The following is a 15,229-nucleotide window of genomic DNA, read 5'->3' as shown; positions in this document are numbered from 1 at the left end:
ACGCTCGGATTGCACATGAATGGGAGTTGTTTTTCCCATCCGTGTGTTCCTGAGGCAGTTCGATGATCCGGTGTCTCTTTAGATGACAGTGTTTTGGCATGTCAGTGCTAGACGTGGTAAGTAAAAGTATGGTGTGGAATGGATACATGTGTTAGCACGCATGTTGTTGTGTGGGACGGATAGGTGTGTGTGTTGATGCTCAAGGCTCCCAATTCCTCTGACATACAGGTTTGAGAATTACCATTACATACCCCACTCAGTTACTCAATACATTGGCTTGTGTTGCACTTGGCCTGACGGGGAAATAGACGGATAAATTAATTAAAAAAGAAAACAAGGGAGCAATGAGAGATTTATGCACTTTATTAAGCTAAACATTTAGTGAAATTTGAGTCTTGTGGCATGTGACAACTCAGAAGGAAACTCAGAGGTTGTTTGTGCGAGATGTCTGCAAATCCAAACAAACGACATACCAAATGATGTTAAGTGTTTTTCAGTAGCTCTTTACTGTATGTGGCGCTTCCAAACAATCTCATTTAGAGTAGCAGAACTACAGCACGAAATGTCAGTAGGAACTGTGAAGTGTAGTGAACATGCAAGTGAGGCTCTCAGCTAAACATTTACATATAAGTTCTTAAGCTGTTAAAAGGCCTTGCAATGAAGCATTCGCAGTGCTTTCCTGAGGTTTCACTCAGGGGGAAAAAAAGTGTATAATAGATGTGGGCAGATTTTCTATTTCCCCAGAGCAGAGACAAGGCCAGACCATTCAAGACGAAGAGACTGAGAGAGATAACAGGACAGGAATGTAAATAAATAAGAGGATATACAAACTTGTGTGAAGTCGAGGGTGTTGTTGTAGCCCCTCCACTCGGACCCCAGCCTATGTTTTTACTCATAGATTATTAGGGTTGACTTTTGGCCAAAAGATCTCAGTGATAATTAAAAAAACAAAACATTTGTAATCGGATGTGAGTTTAAACAAGTGCTGTGTGCAGTTCAGTGGGGCAATTTGTTCCAGTTTTTTTTTAAAATGATTCTGTGGTGAAGTAAATACTACAGAAAACTAATTTCTACATTGAATAAGTTAGTTCAGGCAAGAATAAAAACAAGTACATTTTATGTTAGTGCTCAATTCAAGCTTGTATTTTTTTTTTATTTATAAGTATATTTTACTTGGAATTGTTTATGTTTACAGTGATTCTTTGAGTAAATAATATCAAGTAAAACCTACTCAACTTTCTGAGACTGGTGTTCCCATCATGCACTGGTGCATGGATGGATAAGGTTGCATTTTTCTCTGTTTTCCAGTTGTATTTACACTTTTTTTATCGTTGCTTTTGTTGTTGTTGCTAGTAAATTGCTGTTTTGTGACATCTGGAGTTCATCTTATACTCAAAATTACCCATCAAACACTTTCCACTGATTGTGTATTGTGTACCAAGTATTGAGGTACAGTAAATGTGTTCGGCTGGGTATGTTTTCTTACAGAATGTTTATAAGTAGAGTATACACTTTAAAAACATGGCTTAATTCAGTGCTATGTACATTGTTTGAGTAAAATTTGCAAACAAAGAATGAGGAAAATGTACTTAAACCAGTACTTTATTGTAAAGTAAACTTCCAAATCAGTAACTAGAAATTACTCGCTTTCTCTTCTATTCTCTTTGTTAATTTAACATAATTGTAAAAAAAAAAAGTTGCTGCTTTAAATTTTTTTTAATAAAATCAACTTGGATGTTTGTCATTTCAACTTTTGTTGTATAACTTTATGTATAAACTTATTTTGACAAGTTTAAGCAATGTAAAAACATGTAACATAATAACTATAATAAGTATGTACGTAGTATGTTCATGGTGAACAGAACTGTAAAATTGAGTGCTATTGTTTTTTTTTTCTGTGTAGCATCTATCAGCGGTTCAATCAATGTAAGTGTTGTGTGCATAATTTCCCCTGCCCTGTAAAACTGTTTTGGGGAAAACAGCTCCCTTGTGTTTTGGCGATTGTGTCTGTTTAGGTTATGTAACCATTGATAAGAATATATCATCTGTTTGGTAAACAAGCTGCTGCTGATTAGAATGGACAAGAGGGATTAGGGAGCCGTGGCATGAGTTTATAGGGTAAAAGTCTTTTCCCAGTGCATTTTGGGATCTCTGATTTTTCTCCTGAGTCTCTTTGAGAGTTATCAGAGCACAGCTTTAAGTTTTTCTCAGCAGGGGTGCGTTGCATAATCTGCTCATCACCTCCTCATTAGGTACAAGAAACCACTTGTTTTTTGGTCCGCTGATTCAACACGCCATACCCTGAATAGTTTCGAGAAAATACATGGATGGGAGTGAATGTAACCTCTTGTGCTTCAGTGCACCTTGAGGTATTTTAGATAATATGATAATCAGAGTTGGAAAGCAATAAAAAGACTGAAATTATGCTCCACTATCAAATTCCTCTGAGAAAAGCCTGAATCAGGTGTTTCAGGTGCTGAAAATGCCCGATCCAGGTCTAGGAAGGAGCATTCATTATGTATCTGTTTCTTTGTTGTCAATGAAATCTCTGAATTGGATTTATTCTAACCATAAGCATTGACCTTCCTTGTCAGTCTGACAGCAGTGTGCACATCTTCTGAAAATGTACAGTTGCCCAGTATGAAAGTGTGATATGTGACACGGCACTGATCTGATTGAGTCAGTGTGTTGCATGCTGCTTCTGGAGATCTTAATACAATATATCAGACACTTAATGAACTTATCAACTAGGCACTTAACAATGATTGCGGTAGAACCTGGTGTAAATGCTAGTGTAGTTGAAAAGCCTAAATGCCATACCAGATCTGATCTACACTGTAAAAAAAATATAGAAATATACTGTAAAAAAGATTTGTTATCACAACATTTTTTCTTTTGTCAAATCAGCTTAAAATAATTTATTTAGTTAAGATAACTTATTATTTTGAGTTTCTGATGATTAAATTAATCTCCTTCATTGTATTAACTCACTTTTTCCAGTTCAATCAACCAACTTCAATCAAAATTTTAAGGCAACCAGGTTACTTAATTTTTTAAGTTAAACAACAATATTTTTTAGACTTCTAGTACAAAAAAAAAAAAAAAAAAAATTCAGAGTGCCAGTCATGTGTCTACTACGTACTTTGCATCATACCTGCAGATCTAGATAATGTTATGCACTGTTTGTTAAGTTAGACTGCACTTCAAAGCTAAATAGATATTATGATGTCATGATAAAAAGAACCTTTGATGGGGATATGGCTCAAATGGGGTATTCCTAATAAAGCGAGCACATGCCTTTAAACTTACCAGAAATATATAGAAATGATGAGTGTTGAAACGGGAAAATAAGGGCTATTAGTTTAATGGATTTATCTAGAGTGGTTAATAAAAAATAAAAAAACAGGGAAATGTAGGAAAATAGTAATACTGATACATTATTGATTAAAAATCAAATTAAGTGCATTTAACTAAGATTTTAACCAATACATATCTTAAAGCTGTCGTTTACAGTAGTTCTTATATGAAATAACACAACCGTGGTGTGTTTGGAGAGAGTGTTGTTAAAATGGTTTATCTGATCTGAAGTCAGCTGATTTAGTTGGCACAGAAGGGGTTGCAGTTGTGTTTTTGCACCAGCTCTAAATCACTACAACCACTTACTATGCACAGCAGTGCACACGAACGCTTCTCTATACTCAAGATGCTAAAGCTCTTTAGAACATCCACTGGGTTTTAATCAGGTGTATTGTTACTACTGATAGTTGCGGGATTGTGTTAAAATTAAATCTAAAGCAAACATTTCTGCAAAGAAATATTAGTATTTTATTAATTAATTTCCTCAAATACACAGATGCTTCACTCAGCAGAGGTCAAAATCTTTTTTTAATGAGAGAACCAGTTAGAAGGTGTGGTCTAAGATGACCTCACCATTTGCATTTTAATATCATGATGTTAATCCTCACCTTGTATTTGATGGCATATATTTGAGCTTCACTACAGTATGTTAAATCTGCTTTCTATTCTGTGCTTCTCCACTCCTCTATTTAGAAATAAGAGCAGCCCTACAATGAACACATATAACTTACCACCACAAATCATCTCTCCTGTGCTTTCATTGTCATATTTAACTGATTTACAGTTGACAAGACGTCATTTCACTTTGTCTGAATGTATCATCAAAAATGATCTCTAGTTCCTTTCTCAGAAGTGTCCTCTGTGAGTGTGTGCATCTCCTGAGAGTGACTCCCCCCTAGCATGTGTGTAGAAGTGTTTGTGTGTGTGATTCCCTCTCTGTGGTTGGCCTCTCCGATGGGATGAGCTCATGCTCTTGTGGAGACAGCAGCAGGATCCTGTGATCCGATGCACCCACACTCTCAGAAAAAAAGGTACAAAAGCTGTCACTGGGGCTGTACCTTTTCAAAAGGTAAACTTTTGTCCATTTTAGGTGCTAATATGTACATTTGAGGTGCTAATATGTACATTTTATGTGATAATATGTACATTTTAGGTGCTAATATGTACATTTTAAGTGTTAATATGTACATTTAGGTGCTAAGTTCATTTTAGGTGCTAATATGTCAATATCATGAGCTAATATGTCAATTTTAGGTGTTAATTTGTACATTTTAGGTGATATGTACATTTTAGGTGCTAATATGTCCATTTCATGAGCTAACATGTCAATTTTAGGTGCTAATATGTCAATTTTAGGTGTTAATATGTACATTTTAGGTGATAATATGTACATTTTAGGTGCTAATATGTCCATTTCATGAGTTAATATGTACATTTCAGGTGCTAATATGTACCACTAAGGTACCAATATGTAGCCTTTGGATACAAAAGTGTACCTTTTGAAAAGGTACAGCCCCAGTGACAGCTTTTGTACTTTTTTTTTTCTGAGAGTGCATGTATCTCCTCCTGAATCCTAATAAATCTAAACAAATGATGTCTATAATACCTTGAGAAAGATTGTTAGCAATCATACATGCTATCTCAATGTTCTTCTTCTGTTGTTTTTTGCATTCTAAAATGCATACATTTAAAATGTATTCAAATATAAATTGGTTATGTAATGATTCTTTTCGAGAAATGTAGCGATTCATTTGAATATTAAAAGTATAATATATTAAAGTAGAAAACTTTTGCTTGGTGTTGATGAGTAACTTTCCTAGTGAAAACAAAATATGAACCAAGCTGAAGGACTGTGAATGGTTTTTATATTGTGGGTCAAGTGTGGCTTTAAGGGTCAGTAGTAGCAGTCCCGTGTGCAGGATCACATGTGCTTCTTCTGGCTCTGTCTTTCTATTTTTACATCGTACACCTACTGTATATACTGTATATTCACACTTGAATACAAAACCAATCCCCCCATTCTCCTGCCCAGCCCACGGTGTAGTGTTAAGATGTTAAGCCATTTAGGTAACTCAACTGTAATCAATTTGGCAAAACAAGCTCTGGTTACTGAATGGGGTCAGGTGACGTTGTGTTTTTGGCTGCGGTCATTCCACCTGCCAATGAGAACAGGTTTTACTTCTGACTTATGCTGTACTACTAGCTAGCAAACAAGTGTTAGCCTATTTGTTTAGTTAAAGGAATAGATAGAAGTTATTACTCACCCTCAAGTTGTTCCAACCCCCGTAAGACTTTCTTCGGAACACAGATAAAGATATTTTTGATGAAATCTGAGAGCTGTCTCACTCCTCCATAGGCTTCTATTGTAAATGAAACCTGCCGCCACAGAAAGTTAGTAAAAACATTGTTAAAATAGTCCAAATAGTTTTCTACTATGAGGGCCTCTAATAGTTAGCCTACATTTTAACATAGCGCTGCGCTGTTTCACTACGTGAATTCAGAGGACCACATAGCAGAAAACGAATAGTTGAAAAAAGTCGTTATTTTTTGGTGGTGGGGGTGGTGGGGTGGGAAGGTTGGGGGTTTGCATACAAAAAGCATTCTCATCGCTTGATAAACTTAACGTTGAGCCACTGTAGTCACTTAACTTTAATAACTTTCTGGACCGGCAGGTTTAAATTACAATAGAAGCCTATGGAGGAGTGATCCAGCTCTCAGATTTCATCAAAAATATCTTAATTTGTGTTTTGAAAATGAACGTAAGTCTTACGGGGTTGAAACAACATGAGGGTGAGTAATTACAAACATAATTTTTATTTTTGGGTGAACTAACCCTTAGGATATTGAAGATTGGGGAGTTCAAGTTTACATCCCTACAACAGGTTATGAGAAATTGGCATCATGCATGAAGTAAAGAAAGAAAGAATTAAATACAAAATATGTAATAATAAAAATATAATAAAAAATATTTTAACATTTACATTTATTTGCATACATATATTTTCAAGTTAAACGGTGCATGGGTTACCATATATTCCTGTACTCCTATTTTCCAAAAATAGTATTCAAGCTTTGTTTACCTTGAAAAAGGCTGTGCAGAAGTGTTTGGCACTCTCCTCTTTGATACCTGCTATTCTTAAAGCCATTCTTCTTAGTGTCCTTCCTCATTTAACATGAAGGGTTTGGAGTAGCTTGACCTGGTGGGATTAGCTGGATATGTGCTGTGCCTAATGACCCCTCGCTTCTTAAGCACAAGCAGGGTTTGATGGAGGCTTTCATTTCATCTCTTCTCTCTCCCTCTCAGAACCTGATGTTTGTAGATTACTTAACATCAGAACCATTAGCTGACCTAGCTTAGCCTGGTGTTTTCTTTTGCAATCTTTTGGACTAGATTAGAGACATGGTTGATGGAAGACAGGCCAGTGGGTTATGAGTCCGATAAGAAGGGATTGTCGTTGTGCTGCTCGGCTGGTGGTTCTCTTAGGGGATTGTTTGTATGGTTTCTCTAAGCTGGATGACGGCACAAATGTCTGCCCTTGTGGAAGGTCCCGTCCCTTTCCACAACCTACTGACCATGAGAAGAGCTCAGAGGGTAAAGGTTTTTTCCTTGTAAGCATGGTCCAGTTAGCCCCTACTGATAGACATTTGTAACTACACCAACTGGCTACAAATGCATCTTTCTGCATTCACTGATAAGGTTTGATTTATAGTATACGGTCTGTTGATTTGCTGTCATCTACTTTATGATTAGTTGCGTTTTTCCATCAGTTAATTTTTTGTTCTCTATTGTTTGTGCTAATATGATGATGTTAATGACTCATGCAATCTGTTATGCTCTTACGTGTTATTACATCTGAGTCTGTTCATCATCATGCATCATTTTGTTCATTGGAAATTATCCCTTGAACAAATGAACTAATGGTTCAGATGCTTCATATGCTCTCTAAAAGGCTTTGATTTAACTACATGAAGCAGGGCATGTTGAGTGACACATTAGTTCCTGGTGTAAGGGGGAAAGAATGTAAGATGTAATTGAATGATTATCATACCTATGTGGTTAACCTCGCAAACTGCTCTTTAGAGTTAAATTGATTGCAGATCGGAAAAAAATACTCAACGGATTGTTTAACTCTTATTTTGAATCGCCTCACTGATGTTACTTATAAACTGTTTACTTCAATTAAGTGAGTCCAAGTCCCATTTTTGTTAAGAACGGGAAAACAATGAATATATCGTCTTTTTCCTCCTAGGCCCCAGCTTTAGAGGATTCTGGGAGTGAAGCAGGCTGTCTGGAAGATGGAGAGTCTCAGCAGGAGGACCATGGAGAGCAACATGACCATCAGGAATGGTGTGAGCCGGTTCCTGAAGCAGCGCAGGATAAAAAAGAGGAATATTTTGACACAAACTCATGGCGCAGTGACACTTTCTCTAACCCCAATCATGAAACTAAGGATGGCTGCAGGACGTCGCACAGCTATGAGACTGGCTCTTGCTCTGTGGGTAATCTGGTCTCACACTCTCCATTAGTCAAACCCTCTCCTTCAGTCAGAGAGAGAAATCCCTCATTAGCAAAAAGCCACCATGCTGTTTTTGACAGTCACAGTCGGACCACTGAGCAATTGCAAACACAGACTGGAAATACGGAGATGATACACATGTGGGTTGATGGTACTGGAATTTCTGATGCTAAAGGTGGTTCAGATTGTGGGGAGGTTATCAGCAATTCTCCAGCAGGACCTGGACTTGATTCTTCTTCAAGGAATGGCCTATCCTATGTAGTAACATCCCTAGTGGAATTAAAGGACACTGTAGAACCACAAACACTCTGTGAGTCAAGTGCTAAAGACTCATTATTCACCTTAACAGACAGTGATGGAGCCAAGTCTCAATTTACTGACACCTTTGATGAAAAATTCAAATTAGAACAAATCAACAACAATATCATGGACACTCAATCAGGATACAGCGAGCCACACATACAGTTCACAAGTGAGAAAGAGTTACGGCAAAATGATATTGACACTAGTAACACTGAAATAGAGATAATTGGATCCGTTGTGAAAAGTACAGATGCTGAACATAATAAATCAAACACTCAACATGATGAGCTGAATGTTGATGACAATGAGATCAGTTTATCTGTCTCACGGCATCTTTCTAAATATGAGTCTGTATCAGTTGAGGAGCCTATTGAACAGAAAGTTGTGGAGTCAACAGGACACAGCCAATCACACAATTCAATAGAACACACCAATTCACAGGACTCTACAGAAAACATCCAATCACAAGCTTCCATAAAATGCAGCCAATCACAGAATTCAGTAGAACACAGGCAATCACAGGACTTAACAGCGCACAGTCAGTTACAGGATTTTGTCGAATGCAGCCAAACACAGGAATCTGTAGAATGCAGCCAAACACAGGTCTCAGCTGAATACAGCCAATCACAGGACCCAGTAGAATGCTCAGAATCACAGGATTTAATATATCACAACCAATCACAGTACTCAGTAGAATACTCCCAAACACAGGATTCAATAGAACACACCAATTCACAGGACTCGACAGAACACATCCAATCACAAGCTTCCATAAAATGCAGTCAATCACAGAATTCAGTAGAACACAGGCAATCACAGGACTTAACAGAACACAGTCAGTCACAGGATTCTGTCGAATGCAGCCAATCACAGGACCCAGTAGAATGCTCAGAATCACAGGATTCAATAGAACACAAGGACTCAGTAGAACACAGTCAGTCACACACTTCATCAGAACACAGCCAATCACATGATTCTGTTCAGCACAGGAAGTCAATGGATTCTGTAGAATGTAGCCAATCACAGGATTCGATAGAACACAGCCAATCAAATGACTCAGTAGAATACAGTCACACTTCATCAGAACACAGGCAATCACAGGACTCAGTAGAACGCTCCCAATCACAGGATTCAATAGAACACAGCCAATCACAAGAATCAGTAGAGCACAGTCTTTCGCACACTTTATCAGAACACAGCCAATCACATGATTCAATAGAACACAGCCAATCACAGGAATCAGTAGAGCACAGTCTGTCACACACTTCATCAGAACACAGCCAATCACATGATTCTGTTCAACACAGGAAATCACTGGATTCTGTAGAATGTAGCCTATCACAGGATTCGATAGAACACAGCCAATCGCATGACTCAGTAGAAAACAGTCACACTTCATCAGAACACAGGCAATCACAGGACTCAGTAGAGCACAGTCTGTCACACACATCATCAGAACACAGCCAATCACTGGATTCTGTTCAACACAGGAAGTCACTGGATTCTGTAGAATGCAGCCAATCACAGGATTCGATAGAACACAGCCAATCACATGACTCAGTAGAACACAGTCACACTTCATCAGAACACAGGCAATCACAGGAATCAGTAGAGCACAGTCTGTCACACACTTCATCAGAACACAGCCAATCACTGGATTCTGTTCAACACAGGAAATCACTGGATTCTGTAGAATGTAGTCAATCACAGGATTCGATAGAACACAGCCAATCACATGACTTAGAATACAGTCATACTTCATCAGAACACAGGCAATCACAGGACTCAGTAGAATGCTCCCAATCACAGGATTCAATAGAACGCAGCCAATCACAGGAATCAGTAGAGCACAGTCTGTCACACACTTCATCAGAACACAGCCAATCACATGATTCTGTTCAGCACAGGAAATCACTGGATTCTGTAGAATGCAGCCAATCACAGGATTCGATAGAACACAGCCAATCACATGACTCAGTAGAACACAGTCACACTTCATCAGAACACAGGCAATCACAGGACTCAGTAGAATGCTCCCAATCACAGGATTCAATAGAACGCAGCCAATCACAGGAATCAGTAAAACAAAGTCACACTTCATCAGAACACAGCCAATCACAGGATTCTGTACAGCACAGGAAATCACAGGATTCAGAACACAATCAATCACAGAACCCCATGGAGAATAGCCAATCCAATACTTCACTGGAACACAGCCAACTACAGTTTTCAGTGGAAGACAGACTATCACAGGTTGATCTCAGTAAGGCTGGTTTTATTTCAAACACAGTGGCTTATGAAAGGGGACAATTAAAACAGGACTGCATGGACATTTGGATGGACTGTGAAGTCAATCAATCATTGAAAACATCTGGAAGGCATTCATCAAAGGACACTGACAAAGAACTTGATTTAAACTTTGAAAAGAATGAAAGTCTAAATTTCAAAAAGAAGGACTTGACTGACACTCCCGTTGTTTCGGAAAATGAGTGTTTTGGAGCTGAGGGAGCTTTCTCAAATGTGCCTAATGCAACTTCTGCTGAAGCGTCAAATTCACTGCATCAGCATCTGATCAATGACTGGACATCAGAACAGTCAGATCTGCAGGCCATAACTCATTGCATTCACCAAAATTGCCCAGTAATGCACAGTGAAAAAGAAGATTACTCAGTTAGTAGATATATGGACAGTTATTGTGTGCAGGACAGTGGGAAAACATATTCGGAGGACCATGAGCCTGAGGCAGATTTCTACAAAACCCATCAGTGCCCTAATAGTAAAATTAATTTTCTCAAACTGGGTGAATTCACTGAAACACAAGTTTGTGTTAGCGCTAAAGATGGTGAAATTTTACAACGAACACAGGAGGATCGCAACATGCATCACAATATTAAAGGGTACCAGAAAGAATGTACAATAGTTCCCTCTATTGAACAATCAGTAATTTACTCTGACAGTTTGGGATGCATAGAATACTCTAGGCCCAAGTCGTTGAGTGTTGCGTGTCCTGACACGAAGGCAGCTGAGGCTGATGGGTGTCCTGTAGACAGTCCTGTCGAATCTTTGGCTAGTCTGTTTGAGAAATCTCCAGTCAGCCCTACAGATGTTTGCTTTGAGCTCAGTGATGGCCTTCAAATGAACTGTAAACAATTAGCGCATTGCGTTATAGAATATACAGAGACCTCCAAACAATTTCACCGACCCAACACCCTATCTGACAAACAAACAAGGCAAAATGAGTCAGTCGTTGAGATTTTGTCTAGTGAATGTCCCGATCCTTTCACTCCTTTTGATTATTCTCAGCTGAACAGTAGAAACCATGAATACAGCTCTGACACAAATAATAACATTAAAGCCATTACTTTAGCAGATTGTGCCTCAAGTGTACAAATGTCTTTGCCTAGTTCTTTGCAAAAATACAGCAGATCTAGTAATAATGCTGGATGTTTAGTCTCAAAGGGCGGTGATTGCAAAGATAGTGAATCTTTTAGTACCCCGGCTGGTCGGGCTTCCTCCTTCAAAGCACCTGAAATGAATATTGTTATGTACAGCAAAGATAATGTTAAGAAACCTTCAGAATTCAAAGATGTTACACAGAAGCAGCTCTGTGATTGCCATAATGGGAAGGAGTGCCAGCTGCACTCATCTTCAGTGGAGGGAGAGCAGGCAGCGGGAGGATTTCAGTTCAAGGGCACGGACGGCATCAGTCAGAGCAGTACTGGAGTTTTGCAAACCTTGAGTCCCCCAAACACAGATGGTGAGGTTAATTCAGACTCTACAAATTGTGAATTTTCACATACTGTCCATTTGCTTGCAAACAAACATCCAGAGCTTGCCCGAGAGGAAAGCAAATTACCATTGAGTGGCTCTCTCAAGGTCGATGATACTCATGCATTAGAAAACACGGAGAGAAGACTCGAAACATCCACAACAAACTCTCCTGAAATCCCTGATTCATTATGTGAAAAGTCTGATCCTCTTTTTAAGCAGTCTTTGCAACTGCACAACCCTAAGATCGAAGGCGCGTTTGTTACATGTTGTCGAATTTTACCCATCACTAATTTAGAAGCTATTTTGGAGTCGGACCGTTCACTGGAGAGCCTGTTTGTGTTGGAGAATGGACTGGAGGAGGAACAGAAAGGAAGTCCAATATCAGAAGGTGTACTTAATGAGAAATGGAGCTCTTTTGATGGCGTTACAAACCGCCCACATGACAACATTTCTGCCATGCGCACAAAATCCAATGTAGCCGTTGTCATGAATGAACCAGACGCTGGAGAAACAATGAGCTCTTTATCAAATGAGTTTGATAGCAGTGATGGCCATAGTGTTTCCAGTTCTGTGTCACAAGACCTTGACTTCAGTACTAACAGTGAGGAGACGGAGGACAGCACTCAGTCATCGTCTAGTCTTCGTGGTTCTGCGAGGAATAAGAGAACTCAATCAGGGAAGGGCTCTATGTTTTCAGTTTTTTCTCGAATGCCCTCATTCCGCAAGAACAAACGAGAACACAAAGGCAATAACAAGGTTGATCCGGAAGTTAAGGACTCCAATGTGGATGGAGATGAACGGGACGAAGTAAAGTGCAGTAGGTCACTCACACGTAACAGTTCCCCAACTTCGCTGTACAAGACCCATATTTCACAAAGTACAGATCATCTCACAGACATTACAAAGTTTTCTGACCACTCCAATGATGACATTTTTGAAAAGGCTTTTGCTTTTAACTTGCAGTGTAGAGAGAAATATACACAATCCCAAAATTTGAATCACAAAGATGGAGATGCACAGAATTTTAAAGCTTCCCCAAGGACAGAGGGATTGCAACAAAAAAGAAGCAAGAGTACCGATAACTTGAACTTACGCCTGAAGCTCGCAATGGCTCACAAGTCTCTGTCTAGCCTGTTTGAGTCCAGATATCCTGAGAGGGACAACCAGGAACAGATCTTGCAGTCTGAAAATGAGGAGGGGAAAACCAAGCAGTCCTGGAGGAAGATGAAACATTTTAAGGAAGCAGAACTTTACAAAAGAACTCTATCGCTTCCTGGGACGGTCTGTGACAAGTCCACACATCAGAGCCATATTGATTGTGCCTTCTGTGCTCCTCAGAACAGATCCAGACTTAACAGCTCACCAGCTTCCCAAAAGAGTTTAAGGAGCACTTGCCATTTTGACCCACAGAGTTTGGAATCTGCACCTCAGGAACAGGCTGAAGACAGTACGTGTCTGGAAGGAGGTGAGCTACCTTATGCCACTTCCTCAGATTCTGATCAGGCCTCAGTAGATGGCTTTGAGTCCAATGTAGAGGATAGGTCGCAGTCACCTGTAAATCCCAATGTTCTTGCACTCGCAACCCAGATGTCACCCATCTGGACCAGGTCTCTCAGCTGTTTCGAGAACACTGATAGTCCGACAAGGCCCATGAGCCCCAAACCTTCCAGTCCTGTTCTGGGCTGGACACACCGGAGGAGCTTCCGTTACCCCTCGAGATCCGTTGCGTCCTCTCTCTGCTCGCTCGGTCAGGGAGTGAGCACTGACGGCCTCTCCGATCCACCTCAGAGGCCGAGGTCTCTGAAACCAAGGACAGCGCAACTCACTACAACCCAGTCTTTTGATTCTGAATACTTACTAGAGGACAGCAGTTCAGACAGCCATTCTCAGAATAGCCTGAATTCAGCATCCCTGATAAACAAACCAGAGGTAAGTCAAAGTAATTTATGATGTTTCGACAGTTTAAATGTGTCCTTTGAACAAATTATTTGAGTTTCAAAAAGTCTCAAAACTTCAAAAAGTCTCAAAACTCAAAAATTTGAGTTTTCCCAAGACTCTTCTTCACACATGAAATCATAAGTGGATTTTTATGGTGCATTTTTTCAAAATGCATTCCTGCTCTCTGTTAAAGAGGCTGGCCAGCTAGGGAATTATAAGGGTTGTTATGTTTAAGTCACTATACTAAAGAGCCTCTCTGTGATAGTGTGCACTTCTCAAATATACTGCCATCTAGTGGCCTACAAGGAATCAAGGATGATCACATTGCTCGTATGCTGTATCTAGTGCACAATGTAGTGCAGCCTTTCAATAAGTGTAGCCTACACTGCAAAATCCTAAATGAGATTTAAATTATTTTTTCCTTTTGTTATCCTTGAAGCAGCACTTTTCAAGGATGGTTTTTAATAGGTTGTGTCTTGAATATAACTGTATTTTGTCTAATGTGTTGTCAATTTTTTTTCACTTGTATTAGTTTCAAAGTTTGGAACTCAAAGAAAATATAAATTATTACTGTGATGCAAAGCTGAATTATTTGACAACAAAAACAGCATTTATATAAAATATAATTTTTGTTTTAAGTGCTAGTTTCTTTAAAAAAAAAAAAAAAACGTACTGACACCAAACTTTTGAATGGTAGTAAAAACAAGTGAATAAATCTACCAGTGCAGACAAAATACACAAGAATTAGAAGATACATTCTTTACAACTTATTGATGTTTTAACTGGAGAAGTATACAATTCTTGTTAAGAATAGCAACAATTTGATGCAGTGTAAATATCTTGCTTATGTATACATTGAACTTCTTAACATTTGATAAACTTCATCTCTCAGTGGACATCCATCAAAAGACACATGTACAATAACAACCTAAATTTGCACTCAAAGCATGTACAGCAGACTACTGATCCAGCCATCCAGTCAGCAGAGAGAAGACAACAAGGAAATGCATGTGTGCTTCGGGTGAAGTCCAGAGAGCAGGGTACAGCTGCACCCAGACCCATCTCAGACCTCTACGGTTGGACCATGTCTCTTCAGGGCATCAGAGAGGTAGCGCTTGACCTGGAAAGGAAGAACAATTCGACCGCAGCACATCTACGCTCATGCTCATTTGAAACGTTGACTGACGTGGAGAACACCCATAAAAAGAAGCTAAGCATTCAGCGAAGTTTGCGCCAGCTTAGCACCCCAACATCTGAGAAGCACAAGAAAGTAAGGAAATCGTCGAAAATGGAGAACCACCGAGCCGCTGCACTTTATCTTCTCCTGCTCTGCTTTCTTCTTG

The 15,229-nt window shown here is 39.2% G+C and overlaps 1 protein-coding gene across 5 annotated transcripts in view; it reads left to right on the top strand.

Annotated features, from left to right (window-relative positions):
- arhgef4 (Rho guanine nucleotide exchange factor 4) overlaps nt 1–15,229 on the top strand; it is an 81,354-nt gene that overhangs the window by 30,573 nt on the left and 35,552 nt on the right. For 4 of the 5 annotated variants that reach the window (XM_039676671.2, XM_039676670.2, XM_039676673.2 and 1 more), the window contains 2 exons: nt 7,608–13,877; nt 14,833–15,156. In XM_039676671.2, the coding sequence (XP_039532605.2) occupies nt 7,608–13,877; nt 14,833–15,156 (6,594 nt within the window). The remainder of the gene's footprint in view (nt 1–7,607; nt 13,878–14,832; nt 15,157–15,229) is intronic. The other variant, XM_039676675.2, reaches the window with a different exon arrangement.

This window comes from Pimephales promelas, chromosome 5 (assembly GCF_988280905.1).
Source record: "Pimephales promelas chromosome 5, fPimPro1.hap1.1, whole genome shotgun sequence".
NCBI classification, from domain to species: Eukaryota; Metazoa; Chordata; class Actinopteri; order Cypriniformes; family Leuciscidae; genus Pimephales; species Pimephales promelas.
The sequence above is the reverse complement of the archived record's forward strand: the minus strand, read 5'-3'. Positions and strand labels throughout refer to the sequence as shown.